The 27,064-nt window shown below is 43.3% G+C and overlaps 1 protein-coding gene across 1 annotated transcript; it reads right to left on the reverse strand.

The window, feature by feature from the left end:
* Positions 1 to 229: 229 nt before the first annotated feature.
* LOC103717453 (probable glutamate carboxypeptidase LAMP1) lies at positions 230 to 26,714 on the reverse strand. The gene is made up of 12 exons (XM_039125370.1): positions 25,623 to 26,714; positions 25,382 to 25,449; positions 19,387 to 19,468; positions 19,103 to 19,195; positions 18,832 to 18,984; positions 18,452 to 18,520; positions 18,197 to 18,284; positions 2,616 to 2,699; positions 1,434 to 1,522; positions 983 to 1,099; positions 769 to 909; positions 230 to 652 (listed from the first exon to the last, which is right to left on the reverse strand). Exons 1-12 carry the CDS (start codon positions 26,709 to 26,711, stop codon positions 470 to 472), a joined length of 2,256 nt encoding a protein of 751 aa, XP_038981298.1. The 5' UTR covers positions 26,712 to 26,714; the 3' UTR covers positions 230 to 469.
* Positions 26,715 to 27,064: the final 350 nt, after the last annotated feature.

A 27,064-nucleotide genomic window follows, 5' to 3' on the forward strand; every position in this document is an offset into this window, starting at 1 on the left:
AAGTAGAAAAACCAATGCGTGCGAGACCACGTCATGGCTTTTGAGATTGAATAGCTTGGACAAACCAACAACCCTTGCATGAACTCCATTTTGAAGAACCGAGAAGTTCAGCGTTCAGAATAGCAAACTGATTTCCCAAGGTTTAATTCATGTTCTTTCTAACAGCACAATAACAATGGCAGTGAAAAAGAATGATACAATTACATCTTTAATTATTTGCTCAAGAAGAGAAAGAAACCGCCGAAGTTGATCCTTACCATGATATGATAGTCCAAGGCCCCAAGCTGTAAGGATACCGTTAAAAAGTATTTTCCCAAGACATACAAACAAAGATTTAGATTCTTACCACGATATGTTAACATTAGCTGTAAAAATTGGTTGCCATATATTTCCTAGTAATTCACATGATTGTTCAGCTGATGAATCTGTACAAAAGCTTTGAGCACCATTTAGACGGATTTGTGAACATTCAGGTGAATTTCCCGTTCAAGACTAAAGCTGCTTGGGTCACAGCCCTGGCAGCCCTCCACACTTCATGTTGTACAAAACTACACGACTCCGAAGTGTTCGAGCTCTTTGCCTTCTCAATGGCATCATCAATGCCTGGATATGATTTAGATCCATAATCATCTTGCATCGAAGGTCCATAAATCTGTTTATTATTAGTTTCAGGACAGGAAAATTAGTACTGTAAAATTTGAGATGTCTTTGAACTTTACAATATTTATGCAATATATATATATATTATTTCTAAACATAAAACCCTACCAGGTGCTTGTACCATACTCTTCCAAAGAGTCCATCTCTATCAGTAAATGCCCGCTCAGCCATCATCAACCTATCATTGAGCTCTCTGACTTTCAAGGGATCCTTCCTCCAATTCAATGACAAAAAATTCCTTTCTAGTGCCTAAAAATGCAACAAGACCATTAATTAAAAACATCAATAATTTTAATTCAATCTTCTTTTGATTTAAGGATACCTTTCTTTCGTTGTGTATTTCAGTGGCTGCTTTCTTGAGCTTTTTTATAGACTTGTACAAGGGAGCAAAAGTTACAGGCAGCCCCAATGCATCACCTTCTAATATCTTTGCGCTTCTCTGTCAGTAAAAGGCACCGTCAGATACTTCAGCTACCCAATTGCACAAGAATTTAGATGTTCATATGTGGCATTTATTCCAACCATGTTGAAAAGTATACAAGTCATTTATATTGCTGAAGCCTGAAAATAAGCATCCCCATGTCATGTGTTTCCATAAATGTATGTCGAACCAACAGAGTGCCAGGAGAACTGTTGTCCCAAAAGAGAGGAATATATTGCAGACATACACCTCCAATTGATACACACGCACACATATTGATCTGGGTATGTTCAGATGGTTCTGCATATCTGCATGAATATATGTACGTTGTGAATAATAGGAGAAATTATACCTGGAGCTCTGAAGCATAGGAGATGTAATTGAATGGCAAGAACTCCTCATCTGCAAGCCTCAAAGCAACCAGTCCCCAGATGCTTGCCGCTGTATGAGAAAGAAGTGGTAAGGGATCAAACTGAATCTTCTCATGACCTTAAACTTAGCATGCGTCAAAACTTCAAATGGAACAGTTAATAACAAGATCCACAAACACCTTTGATTCTGCAATTCTCATAAATAACTTGTGGTAAAAGAGGTGGAGTATGTAAAAATGGTGGCCTTCTGTTACCATCACAGCAAATTAGCAAAGCTTCAGCTTTATAAAATCAGTTTTTAATTTTCATAAACAAAACAAGAAACCTAAATTCTGCAAGATGCTGAACTAATGTGAACCAGAATCGGAATTCATCACCATATAATTGCTAGATAAGGAAAAGGTGCTCTAATACTTCCGACCATCTGGTTTTTGCAACATTTAGTACAATTAGAACCTCAGGGATGGATTCCAACCAAAACTTATACTAGCATTATGGCCATATACACAGGAGCTTCTAAACTAGCTCAGAAGTCAGACCGCCCATTCATGTATAATAAAAGAGCTGGAATTCAAATCAAAAGTCAATTAGAAGGCCCTCACAGAAAGCATATATATGGACATCACGGGGGTATGCTCTTGCAGCGAACAATTGTAATAGTGTTTGGAATTTGGATGTCTGGGCATGATATATAGAGCTGAACGTTAAAGCTAATTATTTTAGCTACTAGGATGAGAAGTTGGAGGGTATCTGATTTTCGTGGAAATTAACTCCCAGGCCTTGGAGACATCCATTTAGGGCTTAGGCCTTGTTGACTGCACATTTTACTTCCGGCTCTTGGTTTTGTTGGCCATTTTCTGTTTAGTCCCTGGCCCATCCATAAATGTGTGCAAAACAGGCATAGCTGCGTGAAAAAGAGCAAGCCTAACTTTATATCAGGGAGTAAATGTTGGACAAAATTTGGTCAAGGTTTACCTGTAAATGGTGGCCAATGAAAGGAACAAGAATCAATTTGCCATTACTTGGGATAGTCTGCCAGCTAATTTTTTTTATATATAAAACTGATGCTTCTGGTATGGCACAATGGGGCAACTAAACATCCCCAAAGGTGATGCTGGAATTTTTTAGAACGGTCTGTACTGAAGTGAAATTGCACGGTGTACCTGCTACATGCCTATGGAACATAGGATCTCCAAATTTCCCCATCCATACGAAGTCATCATACATAGAATGATAAACTGGGTATCCTGAAAGAGATGTCAATCCTCCATTAGAGCTGTTAAAACAAAAAAAATTGAGAAAATGCTGCTAAAATATATAAACATTAGGTCTCTAGCTATGTAATGTACTGCAAACTTATTGTAATTTTTCGTGATTTAAGTCATTGAAATATTTTATGTTTCTGATTCCTTTTTTGGTTTGTCAAACATACATAATTAAAACAACGTAAGCATGACCTTCAAGTGTAAGAAGACTATCCTCAAGCACAAAATAATATCGAAAGAAAATACAAGCATCATAGATAAAGAAGTTCAAGTATGTATAATCAATGAAAAGGCATTGTGTATGCAAATTTTGCAGCTTGCTAGCGAGGATACATGATAATTCTATCCCTCCACTTTCTTGTAGATGTTCAAAGTCAAGATGAGGATACATGATAAAGTGTATTCAGAGAAGAGGTTTGCCCATAGACATCCAACAGAACCTAATTTATCAGCAATTGAATTCAATATCCAGTTTTATGAACAAGGATACTGTACAAACAAAAAACCTCTTCATGACATACACTTGATGAACATTTCTTTTCTAAACTAGCACTTTGCAAACTCATACTTATAAATTCTATCTTTCAGAAAAAAAGTGCAAGCGGGGAATGAGCAGCGCTCTAAAAAGCAGTTGCAATATGCAGGTATACATGCAGTTCATATTTTTAAATATTTTAAAGATAAATGATATATAAATAATTAAAATTTAAAATTAAATCATTCGAATTCAGACATAAAAGTAGAAATTTAAAACTAAATACACATATGCATTGTTTGATCGCATATTGTAGAACGAGCAAAAGCTGTCAAGCTATGCATGGGAGTTTGTTTAGGTGAAAAACAATAAATTTGGGAATATAATTATGAAGAGGTCATCATGTATGCTTAGTTGATTGGCAGCCATTTTATGTGCTATATGATAAGATTAGAAAAATAATGGCAATTATTCTAAATTGCTGTTTCAACTTTCGAGTTTATGTTATGTACTTTTTGAACTTTCTAATCCGTAAGAATCAGGCCAACTGGGCCTGACTTGGACCAAAGTCGGCAAGCCCAGCCGGCTTTGATTCAAAATTCAAAAAAAAAAAAAATTAAATCGGAATAGGGGGTCGCGATACCCTTCCTGAGCAGCCTAAATGGCCGTCGTTGAGGCGCGGCTGGTGCGAAATCTCCATGGCCAATGCTAACGGCCGGTGGTCGTTTGGCAGATGCAATCAGCGAACGGCTGGTCGTTGCCGCCATTCGTCCAAGCATATCCCTTCTCTCTGGAGGTTATAAAACCCCGAATCCACTCCACCCGATCCTCCACCTGTTGTTCTCCTCCCTCCTTCGGTGACCGGAGTGCCACCGCGGCCAACTACCGTCACCTGAAAACCCCTCCTTTTCCCTCTAAAGCTTCCGCTCCCCTACTTTCATGGACCGACCTTGCTGATCGTGCTTCGTCAGAAATCGAGGTCATCGGCGCCTCCGGAGCAAAGGTATCACTCTGTTCTTCCCCCCCTTTGTCCTCTCTTCCTTCCCATGGTCCTAAACCACCATCATCGGTGGAAGAATTGACCGAGAAGTCTCTCCCATGTTCGGCCCTATTTTGGGTTGATTGTTGCTGGCCAGCCGCCGCCACCGACTGCCCTCTACCCCCTCCAACTGCCACCTCGTCGAACCACCACGACCACAGCCGCAGTCCGCTACCTCCTTCCCCTGTTCTGCCAATGAGAAGAAAGAAAAAAAAGAAGAAAAGGTACAAAAGAAGAGAGAACCTAGATCTCTCATATTTCTTCTCCCTCTCTCTTTTTAGGAGATCTATGAATCCTAATATAGGGTCCTGTCGACCTGATCTATGAACCCAAGTTAACCCATGGAAGGAGGCCCTAAACTGGTTTAGTGCCCGGGCTGCCTACCGGACCGATCACCCGGCACTTTTAAGTGTTCCCTTGGCGTCCGCACGCGGACGGGAACCAAAAAAAAAGTTAGAAAACCGGTTCGTACCGGACCGGTTCCAGTACAAACCGGTTTTCTAACTTTTCCGATAGGCGACCGGTACACCTACCGGTACCGGTTCAGCATACTTTGATGCTAACCCTTCGAGCACCAAGGGAACACACACAAAGCTGCAATAAAGCAAAGTTGTAGCTAGGGGTGCAATCAAACCGAGTTGAGTCCAGTAGCTAGAGGCTCGAGCTTGATTCGATTCAAAATACTCGAGCTTGAAACTCAACTCAAACTCGATCGAGCCTTAACATCCAAGCTCGAACTTGACTTAATAAAAAAAAAAAGCAATACTTGAGATCAAGGTTCGTCGAACCGGTATTGGGACCCATACCGGTGGGCGCCTAGTATGGTTCGGTACCATATTGAACCGGTATGGATAGGGCATGCCGATTCACGGACCGACACGCCCAATTTTGTTTTTGGAGTTTTCAAATAAAATTAATTGATAATCACTTTTTGAACTTTTTCGGTGAATTTAAGTCTAATTTGATGTTTTTTTTGATATTTTCTTAATATTTTTTCATGTTTCTATGATCTCGGTCTAACCTATATGATGCATCTTATTGCTTTAAAATGATACAAATCATAAAATGAACAAAAAATATCCTCAAATCAAGTAGCGATGTGAAAATTAAAAAATAATGCAATCAATTATATACATTTAAAGTCCAACATACATACTGATATCTAAAATTGGGTCGAATGGTGATGCCTCTCATATATATCCAGATCATCAACATAGTTAAGAGGCATATCAGCCCACTCCTCTAACCAAGCGGCATTGTAGTCTTGAACATTCACGCCATAAGAAATGTGCGCCGGGTTATAAGCACTCTCGGATCTCTCGTTGAAACTCTTGCTTTGAGAGGTATCCTCTGGCTGATAATACGGTTATGGAGCAGCCCATCCGAATATACCGACAGCAAAATCCGACCGTAAGATGCTCCGAGCTACGTAAGGTAGTAACCATCGAAAGATGCCTCAAACGCAACATATCCATATCTGTACAGGTCATAGGCTGTCTATGGCTGTGAATAACAGAATTCAGTATACGACTAAGAATCTGATACGTCTATGAATTCTACACTACGTGTGAGGTCATCTGCAGCTGCATTGTGTCCTCTCGAATGACCTTAAGGAGCCCATCTCCTATATACAATTGTATCCTCGTAGGCTCTAACAGATCATACACCATGGTTCCTCTCCTATGTAATATGCGTAAATTGGAACTCACCGATGAATTGAAAACTACCTTGCAGCTGTTTCATAAATAGTGCTCCTATCCTCCACTCTCTTTCTAGTCGACAGATCCATGACCACTAGAACTGTCATTGTTGTTGCTTCTTATCTTTAAATCTAAGTGTACAGATTCCTCAATACTCTCTACTGGGCCTACAGGTGTCTTGTTTTTCTTTACCTTTTTACCCTTCGTGTTCCTCTCTATCTATCTATGCTGGAAGGATGTATGTCATCCTCCTGACTGAGTCGACCGAATAGCGTAGTGGCCTCGTCTAAGCATCTCTCGATCATATCTCTGATAGGATGTCTCAGACAAAGAGTCATGTGGTGGCTGGCTCTTCTGTGGTTGTGACTGATCAACTGAAAAAATGTGTAAAATACTACACTTGGCCTATCTGCCCTACATCGACCCTAGCCTCGCTGGCTACAAAACTGGTTGATCGTAGAGACGATCCTCGCTCATCAAGCTCTGGATCCTGCTGCTGGCCTACAAGCCATTCGATCATAGAATCATCCTCATCATCAATGAAAGTACTATGGATTCGAATCTGTATACTTGAACTTCACTTTCTCTTGAATGCATTTCAACCTTAACCTCAGATTGAAGTAAATATATACAAGGTCATTGAGGCGCTTCTGTATCAAACAATTCCTCTATTTGTTGCGGATGAGGGCAAAGGTGGGACAGTTGCATTCACAGCCACTCGAGGAGACCGTCTGGGAGAGAATCCGAATAGCCAGCCACTTAAGATTTTTTGGGGACAGCCCAAAATGAATCTACCATTCAGCTGCAAAAATATTGAAAAAATTACATAAAAGATAGTACCATATTAGTAACCATCTAATGCCAAATAAATGTCCTGATGTATAATACACCAGGATTTGAACTTTTCTTACAACAATTGCTGATACACCAAAGTTGTCGCAGCCCTCTCTAAATTTTTGGTTTGTAAAAAAGAACCATATTGTACTATGTTAATAATAGAAGATACCAGTTAACTTACACATGTCACTTAAGTTAACTTACATTTTCTAGCCTTCACTATTGTAGTGGCCCCGCTGCCAGAATATCTGCCCCGTCACCAAATCCATGACACTGCTTTCTTTAGTGTTGATCCTCGCATATCTACTTTTCTGCCACTCGAGACTGATAAACATCTGACGTAGGGTTGCTTTCTTCTCAAGAAGGCTATCAAGTGCAACATAGCTGGTAGTAAACTGTGTGGCTTCTGATTTCAAGATTTCTCCTCCTGCATACATCCTCATCAATGAAAGAACCCACGTATGGTTATAAATATTCCAGATGATGGTTTGGGCTCTCTATTGTCTGCTGCACCCGACGAATCTTCGCAATGTCTATCAACATGAGGTTGATATAATATGCAACCCATGGAGTTCAGAAAATGTAGTTGCCGCTCCATTAAGATCTCTCCGGCGGCCTTATATTGTGGCCCATTATTAGTGATAACTTGCACAATATTCTTCTTTTCTACTTGATCAATCACCTTCTCCATTAGTTTGAGGATGTATGCGGCGTTATGCATCTAATCAAAAGCAACCGACTTGTAGAACAAAGTCTTCGTATCACAGTATGTCAGAAAGTTGACGATGCTCCGTCTGGTAGGACCGGTCCAACCATCACACGTTACAGTCGGTCTATATATGGGCCACTTACTCTTATAGGAGGCAATCCATTTCTCTAGCTCCTTATTACTGTCAAGAAACTCACCATAGATTTTCTTCGGATCTGGAGGATCTACACCAGGATCGGCAGCCTGTATGGCAAAAATGGCAGACATGTAGTACGTATTGTCTGCCATATTTGCTAGGATGTGACTAAAGTGGAATCAGGATCTAATAGCTCACCATATATTTTTCTTATGCTTCTTCAGCATTGAATCAATCCTCTGTTGCTTCGAATCTCTACTGGAGAAGGCATGTGGATCTAAATCATGGATTGCTGCTATTGGTGGAATATCTTTGGATAACTTCTTTTTACTACTAAAAGCCTCTAGCATAGATGCAATTTGGCCACCACTTCTACTGACAGCCTTCCTGACCGAGGTGGTCCTGAACTCTGAATCTGGCCTGCTGCTCGCAGAACCGAAGCCCAACTAGTAGCATAAGGGCCCAAATCGAGCTCTATGCCGGGCTACCCCATCCTCCTGCTGCTGATCATCCAGGCTCGCTGCATGGCAGCCGGATCTGTGCCTCGTCATCTAGAGCGGACGCCTTCTCTGTCTCTCTGGAATGATGGAAAGATGGCTCCGCCGCTCGACGGTCCACCTCTGCCTTCTTGGAAACCTTCTCCTTCGTGCTCTGAAACCAGCGAAGTGCTTCATCAGTTGTCGAACCTTCTGTGCATAAATTCAGCATATAGATACATCGGAATAACCAGCAGCTAAGTGGTACTTCAATCTGGTTACCCCTCATCTCTTGAACTCTATGTTGCACCAATTGCACTTTCAATGATGTCGACTCGAGAGTATTTATCCATGATTCCAGCCAAAGTCACGCTCTAGGTCCTTATTTTTTTCTTGATGGCTCCATTCCTACAAGTTTATCGAGTACGTAAGTTTATCAATTATTTAAAAATAGCAAAATTAATTTATGGTGAATATAATTTTTTTCTCAAAAAATACATCATATTTATCCAATACATAACTCTAATTTTTCTTTTTTTATTTATTTATATATTTTTAATAATTCTTAAATTTAAAAATATGTTTAAATATCATAAATTCAGAAAAATATCATTTCTACCTCAAAAATTACTTCTGAATTATGTAATACGTACTAATAATTTTTCATAATTTTTAGTGCTATTTAAATATTTTTAATTATTTTTTGAATTTAAAAATAATTTTTAGATATTATTTTAAAAAAATAATTTCAGCTCAGATTTATGTAGAACCCAATAATAGATCCTACATATATTTTTCTAAAGGCTCGGGCATGCATCAAAGGTTACCTATTTCATTTTTTTAAAAATTTAAGCTTAGGCCATTGTGCACATGATCACATCAAAACTTGAATGAATGGATACCGAATTTTTATGGAGTAGCTTGCATGCTCCTAAATACATTTCTAATTCTATATTTTTTTCATTTTATATATTTTATTTTATTTATTTTTAATCCAAAAATATATTTTAAATTTTTAAAATTATATAATCCAAAAATTAAAATTTTTTATGTCAGCGTGTAGATCGTCCATAGATTTACAATATATAAAAAATCAAGCCTAAATCAAAAAATTTTGTATGATTTTTTCTTATTTTGCAATTTTGAGCTATTTTTTCAAGCCCCCAAAAAAAGAGAAAATGAGGCAGAAGAGAGCAAGCACACCTTATTTAACCTTGGATCTTTCTTCTAATAGCCTAAATCAGTACTGTTTGTAGAATTTTTGGAAAGGAAAGCAGCGAAGCCACTTTCAAAATTTTGTTAGGTGACCTAATGCTTTTAAAAAACATCAGGCGAAGTGCTATAGTGCCAGAATGTTTGGAATCGGGTTAACTCGGCGCAAACCGGCCGGTTCGCATCGTGTCTACACCGAACCGAGCGGTTCCGACTAGTTCGGGCACTTACCGATCGATAAGAGACAGGTTCCAGCCGGTTCTATCCTGTACGAGTCCGGAACCGAATGTAACAAAAGAACCGATCCAATTTCGCACCGGGTTAGATTGGCAATGCCCGAACGGAGCAGTTCAGCCCGATTCGGCAATCTTTGCTCGAGATCGAATCGACTCAACTCGAGTATCAACCGAGTCATATTTGACCTCGAATTTGAGCCTTGGTCATCATTAAAAAAAATATAATTAAAAGTTAAGAGTTAGGTCAGATAAAAAATATAAATATTATTTTTTAAAATATTAAATTAGTAATATTGTATTATAGATAAAATATAGTATTATTAAAAATATATATGTTCGACTAGGCTCGCAAGTTTTTGAGCCAAGTGTTTTACTACTCAAGCTTGAATCAAAAACTGTTCGAGTTACTTGAACTCAACTCAAGCTCGATAATAGTTAAGTCAAGTTTAGACTAGATCCGAGCCGAGCTTCGGTAGCTTGCAAGTTGCTCGGCTCATTTGCACCCTTAGTTGTAGCCCAGCCAGAGACCTCTCTGGCTGCCCAATCGCACAGCATATTCTTAAAATATATTATAGTGACTTTATATCGATAGGTTACATCCAAGTTCAAGTTTCGAGTATGTTAATGAAACTTTTTAAGTATACCATTATAACCCAGTTGAACCTAGTTTCAAACCCCCAACCCATATAAGCACTCATTTGGATCTGCATAAAATGGCCAGCATGCAGCCTAGCCCACATATGTGGTCTACAAACTGATTATGTGGCCTACCGTATATAGGGGTGCAAATGGGTCGGGTTGGGTCAAGTCTTGAGTGACTTTGATCCGACCCGGTTTCTTGTTCGGATCCTAATTTTGGACCCAGACCTGACCCAATTGAAGATCTGATCGGGTCGACTCGAGTCGGGTCGGATCCGCAGCTACAATTTTTGACTCAACAGGTCATTCGAGTCGGGTCGGGTCCATGTATAACCCGGACCTGACCCAAAAATTCAGGTCCAAGTCGGGTCTGGTCTGGGTTGGATCCGGGGAGGATTCGGACTTCGTTTTCTCTTAATAGTTTTCCTACAGTCGTCCCATCATCATTAAGGGCGACATGACATTTCGCCACGTCATATGATGATCGGCTATTGCTACTCCTTCACCATTTGACGATGGAAGGAAGAGGTCTCGGAGAACGGAAGGAGTCCTCCTTCACCTTCTCTATAAGTAAAGAACCCATTCCTCTCCTCCTCCCCTTTGCTGCTGTCGTTGTCTCTATGCTGCTGTTGCTATAGGTACGCTGGGAGGCTGATGCAGTCCTTCATCCCCACCGTGGTCCCCCCGGCCACCTCGACGTCGACGAAAAGTAGAGACATCCCCCTCCTCCACTACCCCTCGTTCCTCCCATCCTCCGCCTCAGCTCCCTAGTCATCAATCGAACGGCTGGTGGGCAGCGGAGGGGACAGAATAAGGGGACAGCGGCTCCTCCTAGGGCCCAACTTAACGTGGGGTAATGGCCATGCCCTCTGCTCTCTACTCTCTCTCTCTCTCTCTCTCTCTCTCGCCTCAACCGGACTTAAATTTTTCTTTCTTCATTCAAGTCAGATAGGGGTAGAGAACGAAATGAGAGAGAAAGAGAAGGGACCAAGGGGAATAGAAGCAGAGGGGTCTCAAATGCGTCTCCCTTTGCGACAATGACGTAGCCTTCATAAAACCGAACCACCACACACCCCCTCTCTCTCTCTCTTCGAGGGTTTCCAACAACCCATACGCCTAGAAATGCACGATGGGAACCACGTCTATGGGTTTAGATTTAACGAAGTATCTACCCTCAACTTGATATGGTGGGATTGTTGTTTTTAAATGGTGAGATGGAGAGAGCCAAATGCATGTAAAACTATATTATGCCTCTTTTGTTGTAACATTAGATTTAACGAAGTATTGCTGTACCACTCCCCCACCACCTTCTTTTGTTGTCTTGTACTCTTGTTAGGGACTATTGTGGTCAGTGCTCTAGGGAATTAAAATGTTCGTGAGGTGCATCTGAAACAGGGCGGTGGGTTACATTTGTGTGGAAAAAGGCATGATTTAGCTTCTCGGGCCTAAATGGGTAATTTGGGTTCGAATCGGGTCAAAGTTGTGTTTTTCAAGTCTTTCTTCTTTGTGTAGCCTTAGTATAATTTATGAATGCTATGCTCTGTTCGAATGTTCTTATAGCTGAAGACTGAAATCCTGAGCTTGTAGCCAAAACAGGGGACCAAAACATTATATCTGAAAAATAGGGCCTCTTCCTCTTCTATGCGAGCCTCTTTACCGCTTGAGCTTCTAACTAATCTTGTTTTTAGTATCCGTCAATATGGTTTCTAAGAAATGTTCCAATAGTCGAAGCAAATATTCAGAATCAAAGCAAAGTAATTATTATAATTATTTATATTATATTTATTTATATATAATATAAATATAAAAGGATCACACCATTTTGCAGTCCTCTATCCTTTACCATCTATCGGGTCGTTGGGTAAACGATCTAAAATTAACCCAAAAAAAATTGGGTCGCATCGGGTCCGGGTCGGGTCCGGGTCGGGTCGAGATTCAATAAATCCAAACCCGACTCGAAAAATAAAACGAGTTCAATTTTAAGACCCGACCCCGTGGGTCCTCCAATTCGGGTCGGGTCAGGTCGGGTCACGAGTCAACCCGACCTATTTGCAGCCTTAATTGTATATGGGCACTACATATATGCAGTGGGGTTTACATGCTGGGTTTACATGCTGCCTTCGCATATATGGCTGCATATGCAACTGCATATTCTACTCTTTTTTTTTTTTGGTACAACGGTTGCTCACGCTATTCTAGCGTGGATATAACCAATAGAATTAAAAAAAAGACAATGACTCAAAACTGGAGGAACAACCCCCTAGTCCGTCCAATGGACCTCTCCAAGTGCTGGGCAGCATTGGCGGCGACCCAATTGGCGGCCCCGTTCGCCTCTCGGCACACGTGCACATCCTAGAAGACGTTACAGCCCTCCACTATCCATCGAAGATCGCGAAGCAGGAGGTTGCCATCCCCCCTCCTGAATCCAATCGATTACCATCGCGGAGTCCCTCTCGAGAAGAATGCACTCCGCCTCCAACACCCCCCTCACATGCGAGATGCCTTTCCATGCCGCCCTGAGTTCTGCCCCGACCACTAATAAGTCGACGATACTCCGCCCCACGACAGCTATCAATCTAGAGTCATGGCTCCGAATCACAAAGCCAGTAGTACATGCTCTGTCTCCATCACCAGATACACTACCATCAAAGTTCACTTTGAGATGGCCTAGGGGTGGGGGCTCCCAAGAGACATAGGATGTCCTGGGCGCTGTAGTAGCATGAGGGGAGTCCCAGACGTCCCTGGCCAACCCAGAGAAAACTGACGTAGTAACTCTGGTGATCTTTGCTGCCTGAAGGAGTGCACGCTCCACAATACACCTCGAAGACGTCCACTTGCCTTCGAAGACTCAGGCGTTCCTATCCAACCATATGTGATATGCCACATACACACATATAACACCCCACACAGTCGTCCTCGGGCTATGCAGGGTCGCCCACATCTATCGTAGGAAGTCGTCAACCGAATGGAAAGCCCGAGCCGGTGGACTCAGGACCCGTCTCCATATCTGTGCTGCTCGAGGGCACCCAAACAAAGCATGACTGATGGACTCTTCCGTGTCAGGGCACCTGTCACAGCTCGGCGCAATCCTGACGCCCCTTCTAGCCAAGACACTTCTGATCGGTAAGCACCCCCAAGCAACCTTCCACAGAAAGAAGGCCACTCGGGGATGAAGAGATCCGCCAAATCCATCTGCCAAGTAGCTCCCCCTCCTAACACCTCCTGTAAGTCAGCCCGCACCGTGGGCATTCCTGTGGAAGCCCACACCAAACTGTCCGGTGTCTCCCCCCGAGGGATCGGAATCGCCAGAATCCTATCAGCCAGCTCCTCCCCGAAGGCATCTCTGATCAGTGCTCCGTCCCATCGACGCTCCCCCTGGACCAGTAAATCACTGACCCTGCATCCCTCCAGTCTCGTAACATCGACCAAGGTCGGCACTCAACTCAGTGGGTACTCAGACACCCAACTGTCCTCCAAGACATCAATAGATCGTCCATCCTCCACGGCCCATCTGATTGCCGGACACGCCAATGGAGCATGCGAACATACCTCCCTCCAAATGAAGGAACACCTCCGCCCCACCTGAAAATCTGCTGCCACCTTGCATGTTCCATATTTGGCCCTCAATAGTGTACTCCACAAGCTCCTAGGATCTAATATATATCTGGCCACATGTCTTGCCGCCAACACCCCCCGTCGCGCCTCTATGGAATGGATCCCCAGGCCTCCCTAGCTAGCAAATAACCTCCCAAGCCATCAAATGAACACCCCCTCTGCCCTCCTATCTCCCCCAGATAAAATCCCTGAAGAGCCTCTTCAAGGAGCTCAAGAATGTCACCGGCACCACAGTATTGGACATCAAGTAGACTGGAATCGAACTGAGAATTGATCGCACCAAAGCCACTGCCCATTATAGAAAGTGTACTCATCTGCCACCCCTTAAGTCTCCGTCTGATACTGAGCTCCATATCAACACAGTCGCTACAGCGAAGTCTGCAGCTAGTGATGGGAACCCCCAAGTATCTCAAAGCACCCTCCTGCTCTCCCACTCCAAGTATCACCTTGATAGATGCCTTCATCTACGGCTTGATCTTCGGGCTAAAACTGGCCATGGACTTGGACAGATTAACTTGCTGGCCGGAAGCAGCGCAGTAATCCTTAAGAATCCTTCGTATAGCCCTAGCTGTCTGCCTCGTGGCCCGTGCCAGGAGCAGACAATCATCAGCAAAAAGAAGGTGCGATATCTGGACACCTGCCGGTACTGGCCTGTATGCCTCCATAACCTGGGACTTCGACGCCCGCCGAAGGGCTCTGGACAATGCATCCGAGCACAAGATGAACAACAGCGGGGACAATGGGCACCCCTGCCTCAGCCCTACAGAAGACTTAAAGAAATGTGTTGGCGAGCCATTCACTAAGATGGCAAATGATGGAGACCTGACAGCCCATAACCCAACCAATCCAATCCTCATGAAAGCCAAAAGTCTCCAACGAATACTGTAAAAAATTCCAACGCATCCTGTCATGGCCCTTAACATGTCCAGCTTGATCCTCATGAGGCTCCTCCTGTACGAAGCACTCCGCAGATCATGCATAAACTCCTGGGCTATAAGGATGTCGGAAATACTCCGCCCTCCCACAAAAGCACCCTGCTCTGGGCTGATGAGCCTCGGCAAGATACTCCGCAATCTAGCCACCAATACCTTCATCGTAGCCTTGTACAAGGTGGTGCACAGGCTGATCGGGCGATAGTGGCTCGGCTCCACGGCATCCTGTCTCTTTGGAAGAAGGGTGATAAAAGTCTGTTTCCAATCTGCTAACATCACGGATGTACCAAAGAACTGCTGAATGGCCTCGATCATATCCCATCTAACCACGGGCCAGTATCTCCTGAAGAAGACTGAAGGGAAGCCATCTGGACCAGGAGCTTTATCCTCAGTGAGGGACCACAATGCCTCCTAGATCTCCTCAGCAGACACAGGCCTGATCAGAGCTGCATTCTCCTCTGCCGAGACCTTTGTTCCTGGGGGCTGCATGATCGACAGCTCTCCACTCCCCGTCTGCGTTGTCCACTTGGTGCGAAAAAACTGCTCAAACACCCTCCTGATAGAATCCGGATCCTCTGTGATATGCCCATCATCACCCCTGACGGATCTGATCCTATTCCTCTGTCGTCTTATCATTGTTGACTGATAAAAAAACCTGGTATTCCGGTCTCCCTCTCTAATCCCCCGAATGCTAGATTTCTGTCTCCACAGGGTCTCATGCTGCCTGAGAAGTTAGTCATGCAGGGATAATTGGCCTCTGAGCTCCCCCAACTCCAAGTCAGTCAACCCCCCTCTCTGCTCCTAGGTCTGCAGTGCAACTATAGAGGCGTCAACCTCTTCCACCCTCTTGAATAAATTCCCAACCTCCTTCCGATTCCACCTCCGTAGTCGTCGCTTGGTCAGCTCCAGCTTGTGAGATACTCTGTACATCGCCTCTCCCCGCACTGGCACTCTCCAGGCCTCCCTCACAATCTCCCTTGATCTAGGGTATGACACGAGAATTTTTAGAATCTAAATGGACATCGATAAAGGAGCGGGGATGAGGTACTCACCAATAACGGACTGTGGTCCAAGGCAATCCGGGGAAGATGGTCTACCCGATAGTCTGGATGGCTTTGGCACCATCCCGCAGTGGCAAACACCCTATCCAGCCTCTCCCATACTCAAGCATGCCCCTATCGATTGTTGCACCATGTGAATCTCAGACCCACGAAGCCCATATCGATCAACCGACAATCTTGCAACCTCCTCCCACAAGATTCTTCTCTTCCGGAAATCCATATTGCGGTCTCCCTTCCGCCAAGTGACAATGATCTCGCCCGATAAGCGCCAGGATTCCATAGCATAGAAGCCCCACGACCTCGGCACGGACCTTCTTGCATGTCTCAAACTCCTCCCGGATAGTCTCGTCTCAAACAACACGCAAACCTTCGGGCTATGTAAGTGCACCAACCATTGAAACGTCGAGGCGAAGGAAGGTTTTCCAGCCCATCGGCAATTCCAAAGAAGTATCTTCATTTATTCTTCACAGCACTATAGCCCTCCTCCATGGGCCCGGCTACCTCCTTACCTTCTGACTCTTTCTCCCCACCCCGGTCATCCCAGACTTGAACACCTCTTTCAGGTGCTAAAGAACCCGCTCGTGTTAGGTCCCAGCCTTCACTAAATCTCCCTCCAAAGCCTCTGCGCCGCTCCCAAGTGCACCCTCAGACTCCTGGGTTACCACCACGCCACCCATTGCCTGAACACGTGGAGCCTCCGATTCCAAGTCTGTCGCTGCCTGGACACTCGGACCAGTCGCCTTCAACGCTTCCGGCACCACTGCGACTACCCTCTATGCGCTTATAGCCGCCGCCGTAGGGCACCCCGTCGACGCACTCGGGGAGGAAGGAGTCTGTCGTCGCTCGCCGCCGTCGCCACCGATCCGTGGGGGTCTCAACGCCGCTCTAGCCACCGGAGCCGGCGAAGCACTCCGCACCCTCAGCCGGTTGCGGCTTCTCCATTGATCTGCCCCATCATCTCCGGCGTCGGTCGCACCAAAGTCCCTTAGTCCGGGCGTCGCCCTTGGTTGGACCGAACCCTGGGTCAAAGGATCCACACTAGTGCCCCGTTGGCCACGACCCAGGCCCCTACCAAGCCCAGGTGCCGGTTCAGAGCTCCGCCCGCGCTGGCCCATCTTCCCAAGGCCCAGCGCACCTTGCCCAAGCCCAAGAGCTTCGGGCCCAGGCTTCCCCGGCCCAATTTTAGTGGCCATCTTCGGCAGGCTCCAAGCCCTCTTCAACTTACCAGGGCCCGGACGAACCGTTGGCCCGCTGGTCTCATCCATAATGCCTTCCAATCCCTTTAGTTGGACCTGGCCCGCCAACCTGTTCGCCTCCGAGTCCATACCGCCAACTAGGGTGAGTCCACTCACCGAGCCATCGACCACCCCCAAGTTACCTACACCTTCGATCACCGGCGAACGTCGGTGTGCTACCTTCGTCGGCTTTTGCCACCCTTCCAGGTCCACGGGTGACGCCGGCGAAGACACCTGGGCTTCGCCCACGCTGATGCCAGCCTGCTCGGTCGACGGGGGCGGAGCAGCCGTCGAGTCGACGGGGGCGGAGCAGCGCGCCGACGGCTGCTCCGCCCTACTCTTTGACCTGCTACCAGTAGCCGGGGGCTTCGGTGCCCGAGCTCTACTGGTGGCGAGCCATGGGCCATAGACGCGGCTCCCATCTTCTAGTACTCGGGATCTCGCCGATTGCCTCAACATCCCAAGTTCATCCCTAATCTCCGGATCCCCCAACTTCCTCTCGCTGATCGTCTTGCCTACGGCTGGTTTAGGGGCCGCGTAACCACCCTCATCGTGCCCTAGAAGTCCACATCTGAAGCAGTAGTCCGGCAAACTTTCGTAAATGAAAGCCTACCAAAACCGCCCGTTCTTCCCCATGACGAAGATGCCTGGCCGAAGGGGTAGGCTCGCATCCACCTAAACCTTCACCCTCGCATAGCCCCCACGTCGCCGTTCCTCTGTGAACCCATCCACTGCCACAGGTCGCCCAGCCGCTGATGCCACTTTCAGGACTATCTCCTTGCCCCAGAATTCCAGAGGCAAACTAGGAAGCCGGATTCAAACCAGTACCTTGTTCACCATCTTCACACCAGGGACAAAATCCATACTTCTTAAGAGACTATGAATAAGGCATAAGGTTAGGGATTGTTTCTTTAAAGCAAAGAAAGAAAAACATATATAGGGGAAGAGATCAACCCATAAGGCAGCTTTGAATGCATAGGTTTTATGGAGAAGTTATTCCTTCATACAGGGGACGAGAGCACGTGTGTACCATATAAGATCTCATTCCTAAAATTAGCTAGTAGTTAGAGCATGCTGAAAAGTATTTTTTATAGAAGAAAGAAAATCAAGAAGTGAGGTCATGAAAAGAGAGAGTGATAGAAAATTGTGATTCAGAATTGTGAAACATGATAGTTACCTCCTCCGAAAAACATGTCAACTGATGGAACTCCAACATGTTGGACAAAAGCTGCAAAATCCGTTCCTCCACCACCTAATCTCCCAATCTTTGATGGAGTAAGGGAAAAGTTGGTTTTCAGTTATCAAGTATCAAAGCTAAAATTAACTGGGGATAAATATAAATACATATTTTTTAATATTATTTTCTCTGGAAATACATCAAAGTTTAGACAACTTTTAGCATGGAAGCAAAGAAACAAATTTAACTACTTACCAGTGAAGAATAATTAGATGCAATCCATGATTGATATAATGTCTGAGAGGAATTGTCTGGATCTTGAACCTTAACAATAAAAAAAATAACAAATCTTGTAAAGTTTTACATAGAGAAAAGGCTGGTGATATAAATGCAAAGTCTCTTTCGCAATGATTTCTAAAATTCATCAGCTTATACACACTACTACTATCAAGACTCAAGACTCCTATTACCATAAGCACAAATTTACTCACATATCTACAACTGTCCATGCACTGTCTACTTACGCTAATGTTTCTCGAATGTTGATGCTATTCTAAGTTTTAGTTTCAAAATGCAATCAGATTTCATGTTTGTGAAGTCAAAAAAAATTGACAGGACATGACAATGCCATACACCTTTTCACTAGCTTGTTTGAGCAGCTCATCAAGTTGTGGGGTTGCAGAGGCATGGAATCCAGGACCAGAGACTGCACAATCAACATTCAGATAGGCAACAGCTCTTGAAGCTAACATCTCCCTGTTCTCTTCAACCCATTCTGTCGATCCTATCTGCAGAAACGTACAGAGGTGATGAACATGTCAAGTTAACAGCTATGTCACAGATGTGCGCCTGAATGTGTGACTGTGCATGTATATCTGTGTATGTGAGAGAGAGAGAGAGAGAGACCAATCCGTACTCTTCTGCATCCCAATTACATAAAATAATGGTTCGTCGAGGTCTCCATCCTCTCTTTTGCAGTTTCCCAAACCTCTGAGCTACCTAGAAAAAAGAATTTAGATAACAAGCTTATGGCATCATCAGTTGGTCACTAAGATGCATGAATGTGCATATGTCAAAACAAGACATTAATCAGTGAAATGAGGCGATGATTCATCCTGAGATTATTTAACTGAAACTGATACAGTTCTTGGATGAAGTATGACTGTAAGAGGCTTCTAGATTAGAGTTACCTCAAGTAAAGCTGCAGTTCCGCTGTTGGGGTCAACTGCTCCAAACGTCCATGCATCACGATGATTACCTAGGAGAATATACCTGCAGGTATCACCAGATGACGCTAAAGTACATTGTCTTTTATTGCTGTAATTCATATGTGCTAGTTTGAAGGATAAAAATAACTACTATACAGCTTGAACTGCTTTGCAGAACTATAGGCAACTAATATATCCTTTTTAGGAAGGACCAAACAATGCTATAGTCAAAAAGAAGACAATGACAATGACGACGACGACGACGACGAAGAAGAAGAAAAAGAAGGGTTATAGCTCACTCAGATATAAGCCACCCATGCATAAACGATAGCATGGCTATAAAGAACTTCTATCTGTCACAGGCACAAACATACATGCAAAAATTCACACCTCCATTCATGAATACATACAATTAATGAGTGTTATATTAAATTCTGATAATAGGTGACTATACATCAGTGTTATGAATGACAACATACTCATATGCTATATCAAAGACAGCAGATACTTGTCACATAAATAAAAATGGACAAGGCACATCTCTGTCATTTTCAATCATAATGCAGGAAACTCCCCTATATGCTGGTTAGAGTTTAGAAGGATCTGCAAAGGGAGTTAAATAGGAATTGAACTTATAAAAAGATTAGAGATAAGATTTTAAATAAGCAGACCAACATATTGTTAGACAGATATATTTGTCAGTTTCCTTGAGGGTTTTGAAAGGAAAAGAAAGAACTTAAATTATGGATCTCAGACTAGGTTAAGAATTGAGGGACAAATTTGAAAAATGAGAGAAATTTGCAAATTTAAGGGCTTATTGTAGCAAAACTAGGACAACTTAAGTAGCTAGACAGATCATATGAGTATTGCTTTAATGCCATTAACAACAATAAATGGTTCAAAAATTCAATCAGGAGATAATTTGCATGAAAAATAAGAGAAATTAAACTTTTTAAGACCTATAACGATTTCAGAGGTAAAACCAAATAAAAGGATATAAAGATTACTAAGTGATCCAATTGGGAAGAAGGAAAAATTTTCTTAACCTGCTTAAATTTAGAAAAAGATGAAAAAATTGATGAAAGTAGGGTTTAAGTCCTTTTTTTCATTGACGACTCAAATTGAAGTACATAGCCTCTAGTTTATAATAATGAGGTCCGTCTTTACACAATTCGGGTCAGATTTCTCGTCTAATGACTAGCTTTCCAAAAATAGATATGAGTACTAGAAATAAATGCAAAAAAGCAAAATCTTATAGGAGGTAGATCTCAACTCTTACATCAACTTTGCCTTCTATCGTTCTGCTCAATTCTTCCTGAATTAGAAGATACAACCAATCAAAGACTTTCTTGGAAAGAAAATTTTTGGTTTGATTGGCATGCTTCAAAGCCCAAACGATAGAATTTGGATCTGATTGCTAGTTGCACGGCGCCACATTGTAGATCTCGAAAAGTTGCCTAATTTAAAAAATAGATCATCTCAATCGAGTATCATATGACCAAATTATGATCTTAGAAAATTTGGCATGCAATTCAGCTTTTCGATGTGGCGAATTTTGCCTTTGGATCCTATTTAGCCCTACTTGTAGTGGCCAAAATGACCCACATTGAATCTAGTGATCCTCTTAGATTAGGGCTCAACCTCTATTTAGAGGATTTAGCTCCTGTTAAATTAGAATTGAAGGTGGAAAAAATGCCTACTTCCTCTCCTCGTGGCCGAACCACTTAACTTTGCTTAGAGATGGTTTCTAGACTTGGTCTTCCTTGCTTCCAGATCTCAACAAGCAACTCGTCATGTTGTCGCATCTAAACTTCATGGTAGGGTTTGTCCTTGTCATCTTTCCTCACTAATGATGATAACTATGACAACTGCTCCTCAATCGCAGTCGATCAATCTGTGGAACTAAGAGGCGAGAGTTTAGCTTCTCATAAGTAGTATCGGCTTCTTTTATCATCATCACAAACTTATTCATGCATTAACTAGTCGCTTCACCTAGGTAGCTGTTGTAAGGTTTATATTTTCTCGAGTCCTAGAGGGATTGATCATGAACTCCTTCCCATCATTTATGAGTCGATACTTCCTCTGCCGTTTATACAAGACTACTTCTCAATCTCATAGATACGGACGGGCATTCCAAGATAATATGGCATATATCCAAAGGAACTACTTTGCATGTTACCTCGTCAATGTATCTCTTAGTTATTGCGAATTTGAAGGTACATTGCTTGGTGATCTTCAATTCAACATCTTTCTGAATCCATCAGAGAGGGTAGGAACGTGGATGAAGCTTGGTAGTCAACCCTAGCTTCTAAGCCAGATTTTCAAAGATGAGGTCCTTCTGATTTTTAGAATCTACAATAGCCCCATTGATGCTCTATTTCATCTAGAACTTCAAGTAGAAGAGTTCCTTTAGCGTCTCTAGGTCTATCTTAGTTGTTGTCTCAGGATTTCTTGCCATTGGGCTCAATTTTGAATTTGCTTGCTCAAGCTCAAGCAGCTTCTCAACCTGTAAAATTGACGATCGCCTTCCCTTTTCTTCTTAGAATCCTCATCCTTCGACTTCTTCCTCTTCAGTCACAACTCGACGTGAAGCTTCTAGCACTTCTGCTTAATGTGTCCACGGATGTTACGATGGTCACAATAATTTTTTTGAATCATGTTGGCTTGCTTCTTGCTCTGGCTAGATCTTCCCCACCTTTCTTAAACTTATCTTCCTTTTCTCCCTACGATTCTTCTCTCTAATCCCTATAGTCTTCACGCTAGTGTCTTCAACTTTGAAGAGCTTCAGCTCCTTTCAGATGCTCTTGACATATTTCATGAAGATTGCATGATCATCAATGAAAATCCTAAGTGAGATGGCTTGCTTATGGAAATCGATGGTGTAGTCCTGTACAAATTGATCATACTTCTGCCATAAATAATGCCACTTGATCCATCAATCCTTCTTAAAGCTGATTGGATAGAATTGGTTTTTGATTAGACCCTTAAATTTTCTCCACATCAGATTAGAGATATCATTATGCCTCATCTACGAATTCTACCAGAAAAGATTGAAGTGGGCAAAAACTATCTTTCGGACACTAGAGTATCAATAGATACTAAAATAGGCCTCTAACTAATCTAGCCAATTAACTAGCTTCTCTGCATCGACATCTTCATCATATACAGGGATCTCGATTCGAGCTTCGACTTTAAAAGACTAAAGAGGGGGATTCTGAGTGCTCGCAGGTTGCTCATCCTCCTCATTAGATGATAAAACCCCATCTCTAAATGTAGAAGATAATTTCACTACAGAAGTTGCTGGTACTTGTGTTGAAGGCATCGCTAATGAAGATATGATCTCGATGAGTTGGGCAATTTTTTTCTTTAGTTGTAAGAGATGTTCCTTCATCTCATTATCTATCGAGGAAGAACTAGCAACCATACTCACCTTTGTTCTTCGATGTACTTCAAGCACGGATAGTCCCTCTTCCAACTGCTCATATTGTTTGCGCATATGGACCACAATTTAGATCGAATTCTTCTCCTTATTCGAAAAGGATTAGTTTTCCAAAAATAGACATGACTAGTAAAAATAAACACAAAAAACTAAAATCTTACAGGAGCTAAAGTTCAACTTCTACATCAACTTTGCCTTATATCGCTCTCTAATTCTTCCTGGATTGGGAGATACGTCTGGTAAAAACTTTTCTGAAAAGAAAATTTTTAATTTGATCGGTTCATTTCAAAGCCCAAATAATAAAATCTGGAGTGACGCCACATCGTAGATCTCGAAAAGTTACAGAATTCAAAGAGAAAAAAATCATCTCAATCGAACATCATATGACCAAGTTATGATCTCTAGAAGTTTGGCATGCGATTCAGCTTCCTAATATGGCAGATCTCCCTCCTAGATTTTGCCCGGCCTACTCGTAATGGCCAAATCATGAATCATATATAGTTTGGTGATCCTTCTGGATCACTAAGCATTAAATAGATAAAAGTATAAGAGACCTAAGAGCCACAACATGCGCTCAAGAAATTATCATTTTCAGTAAAGGAGACGTCAATATAGGAGAGATGTCTCTTCAAACTATTGAGTATGCATTACAAAATTAAAACAAGGGTTGATCCACAAAAACTCCAAAAAAAGGGTCATGGCATCATGCCCCCTTTCTCAATAAACTTCACAGTGTGAAAATATTACGACGACTAAACTAGATTAAAACTTCCTGGGTCCATAAGTTTGAGAAGAAGAGAGGTTTTTTTTTTTTTTTTTTTTTTGAGGGGGTGGGGGGGGGATAGTGTTACCCATCAATGATGGGCCATTGCTAGAGAAGAAAATAATATCATAGAGCGGGTATATTGGTTCTGCACCCTCAATTTAACCAACACAGAGTCTGAACTAATGAGGAGTCAACCTCTCCTAAAAACTTCCAAACAAGGGGGAAAGGAAGCTCAACAGAAGCTAGGCTCCTCTTTCAATTTTGTAATCCTTGATCTAGATCATCTTCACTACCACCAAGTATCCAAAGGGCTGAAGATCTATATTATAGTCTAATAGTCACCACTTGTACATGTCCATACTAGAAGAATCACATGGAACCGCAACAGCTCTATGCCGTGATTTCTATAAGTTTTAACATAGCTATTATTGCATCATAAGGGCTGAAAATTTGTTGTATAGTCACACTCCCAAAGTACACATAACTTAAATTTATCATCTAGTACCTGTAAATTTTATTGACAGGAAACTTACAGCATAAGGAACCGCATTACCATTTTATGTCCAACTGCAAGTTTTAAACCAGCTACTCTTGCATCCAGAGTTGCTTTTTCCATCCTATATGTATCAAGAAACTATGATATCATCAGTTTGGTCTCATATGCTCATGTGCTATTCTAGATGAAAATCTGTAAAGGATGGATGAACGATAAGTCAAAAGAAATTCTTTTCAGAACTTCATAAATCTCATAACATGAGCATACCAAACTTCATCTCTTTAACCTCTGCAAAATTTTTCAGAGTACCCTTAGCTCCTCAAACATAGATGATTATTCCACTCCAAGAGATCTCTGTATATATTCGATATACAAGGATTCAGTTGTGCATCCTATATAAAAGTCATCAAGTCAACAGTCTGAAATCGACATATATTTATGTTATCTAAGCAATCATCGGAAAAATTGTGCCCAACTTCTGATGCAGAGAAACATGGAAATGGGTCTTGAAAGAGGTGTCAATGCAACATTAAGGCTTTCCAGAATTTTTTTCACTGTAGATTTTGCATCTCTCCTCCAAACAACAGACACCCATGTGACTTTTAGACTCGAGCAAGCATTGATATCATATGCTCAAGCTCATTTTATGTACTTTGACAAGGGCTGGCAAATCAACTCATTAGAAAGGTCAATCAGACTACATATTCCAATGATCATAGCAGCCCAAACCAAGTGCTCAACCACAAAACCACACTAAACAAGTTGACAGGGATATGGATCAAAATCACCCAAATTTCATCAAGTGGCCACCAAATTCTCTCTAGATCATTAAACATGCTCCGCTATTAAGACCTATCATAAGATCCATTTCCAAATTCCAATAAAACTTGGACCATGTTACTCCAAAACCTCAAATCTCATCTGTTTTACTTGACAATGCATGCATGCACTTTCCATAGACATTGCTGAATTTTTTTTCTTTTCATTTTGTGCTCTCTTCATCATCCAGGCAGCATCTCGATCTAATTGAAGAATTAATTACATAATTCCCCCCATGCTGCTTTCTGTTTTTAACTTTTGGTAACTTGCAAAGAAATTTGGAACTAACAATTTGGGACCCCGCGCATTATATTATACTCTCCACCCACCACAAACAGTCAGAGGATCCTGAAATTTGTTTAAGTTATATTGTTTTAATAAACTACAAGAAAAATAAATCTAACTCCAAATAACCGTAACGATACCATTTTAAAATAATACAAGGGACAAAACTTACCGGTCAGGTTCTTCCTCCCCTTGGATCACAGCAAAGACATTTTCGATTGTTGCCAATGTTTCATCTCCCTAACTTATCGAAGAACCATGCCGTAAGTGATGAGACCACCAGTAACATTTCCGTAAACATACCATCATACAAGTCCAAAAATAGATAAAAAAAATTAAAAAGAGAGCGACTATCCAGAAGAAACCTAGAGATCACCATCAATCCGATGATCCCGACTGACACTCCAACTTACGATGTATGTGAGGTTGAGGAAACCAGGACCCGGCCCAAGCCGGTACAGGGGCGCCCCCTCGCCGCCCTGCCAATCATCGGCCGCCACCTGTCCCCCGATGGTCCTCAGGATCGCCTCCCCGTCCCGGGCCGACACCGGCAACGATGGGATCGCCGGCACAAGCCCGCTCGCCGCCACCTCCGCAGCGCTCCACCGCTCACACCCGCGGGCGCTCGCCCACCCGGGCGTCGTCGGGTCGCCAATCCCCCGGTACGTGGTCCCCACCTGCACACCGCTCGCCGGCATCCCCGGTCCCTCCGGGAACCGCCCCCTCCCGCCGCCGCCGTAGTCCTTGGCGTCTGTGAACACCACTGCCGCCGCCGCCCTGGCGTCCTTCGCGTTCTTTATGATGTCCCCGCGATATATCTTACCGTACCTCGCGAGGACCACCGCGCCGGTGACGTTCACACCCGCGGCCCTCAGGGCGGCAAAGTCCTCCAGGCGGCCGTAGTTGGCATAGGCAGCCGGGCCGGCGGCGGCGCCGGAGCAGGCGTAGGCGTGGAAGGTGGGGAGCACCTCCTTCGCCACGTCGGCATAGGGGTCGCCGGGGTAGATCTCCTGGACGAGGTCGAAGGCGAGGGTGGGGCCCGGGGAAGGCGGCGGGAAGGGGGAGAGGATGAGGGAGCGGCCGAGGGGGTAGGTGAGGAAGACGTCGTATAAGACAGAGTGGGCGGGAAGGGAGGAGGAGGAGGAGAGAGTGGTGAGGACGTAGGCGGCGACAGCGGCGTTTGCCGGGGTTCCGGCGACGTGGGGGCGGCGGGTGAGGGCGATGAGGTGGCGGGCGACGGTGGCGTTGTTGGAGAAAGAGAGGAAGAGGGAGTGGTAGGTGGACTTGGAGGGAGGAGAGATAGCGAGGTGGAGAACAAGAAGGATGGTGAAGGCGGTGAGCAGAAGTCGCGCGGTGGCAGATCTAATGATGGCGGCGGCGGCGGTGGAGGGACTGAGAAACGAGGTTTCTACAAGGCGAGGCATTTCCTCTCTCTCTCCCCCGCTCCCTCGGAAATGAGTTTTGAGAGGAGGAGGGAGGCTGAGGTAGGATGGGATTGGCATTTGGCAGTCATGCCATAAAATTTTTTGTGATTTTATTTATGTCATTTTTCTTCCTTACCGTAGTATTTTTTTTTAAATAATGGATATATTGATATCTATTTATTTTTTATATTTATTCGAATATATTTCTATATGGTTACATCGTTCGTACAAACGAAGAGGAGTGACGAATCTACAGGATCTTTGGCTGGACATCCATGTCTGTCCATAGAAGCTTTTGGATTTTATGAAGTTTTCAACAAAGAAGCATGCCTTATGGACCCTTAAAAAAAAAGGAAATAAAATACGTTTTTATATGGATAGTAATAATAATAATTGGAAATAATTTTTATAACAAAATAAAAGATAGTTAC

This window comes from Phoenix dactylifera, chromosome 4 (assembly GCF_009389715.1).
Source record: "Phoenix dactylifera cultivar Barhee BC4 chromosome 4, palm_55x_up_171113_PBpolish2nd_filt_p, whole genome shotgun sequence".
NCBI lineage: Eukaryota > Viridiplantae > Streptophyta > Magnoliopsida > Arecales > Arecaceae > Phoenix > Phoenix dactylifera.

What these genes read in the sequence shown, in the direction of transcription:
- LOC103717453 (XM_039125370.1), bottom strand. Translation starts at nt 26,711, where the DNA reads ATGCCAATCCCATCCTACCTCAGCCTCCCTCCTCCTCTCAAAACTCAT. An exon ending in GTTCCATAGGCATGTAGCAG is followed by an intron (nt 1,523 to 2,615) that starts GTACACCGTGCA and finishes TTTCTCATACAG; the next exon opens with CGGCAAGCATCTGGGGACTG. An exon ending in AAATACACAACGAAAGAAAG is followed by an intron (nt 910 to 982) that starts GTATCCTTAAAT and finishes TTGCATTTTTAG; the next exon opens with GCACTAGAAAGGAATTTTTT.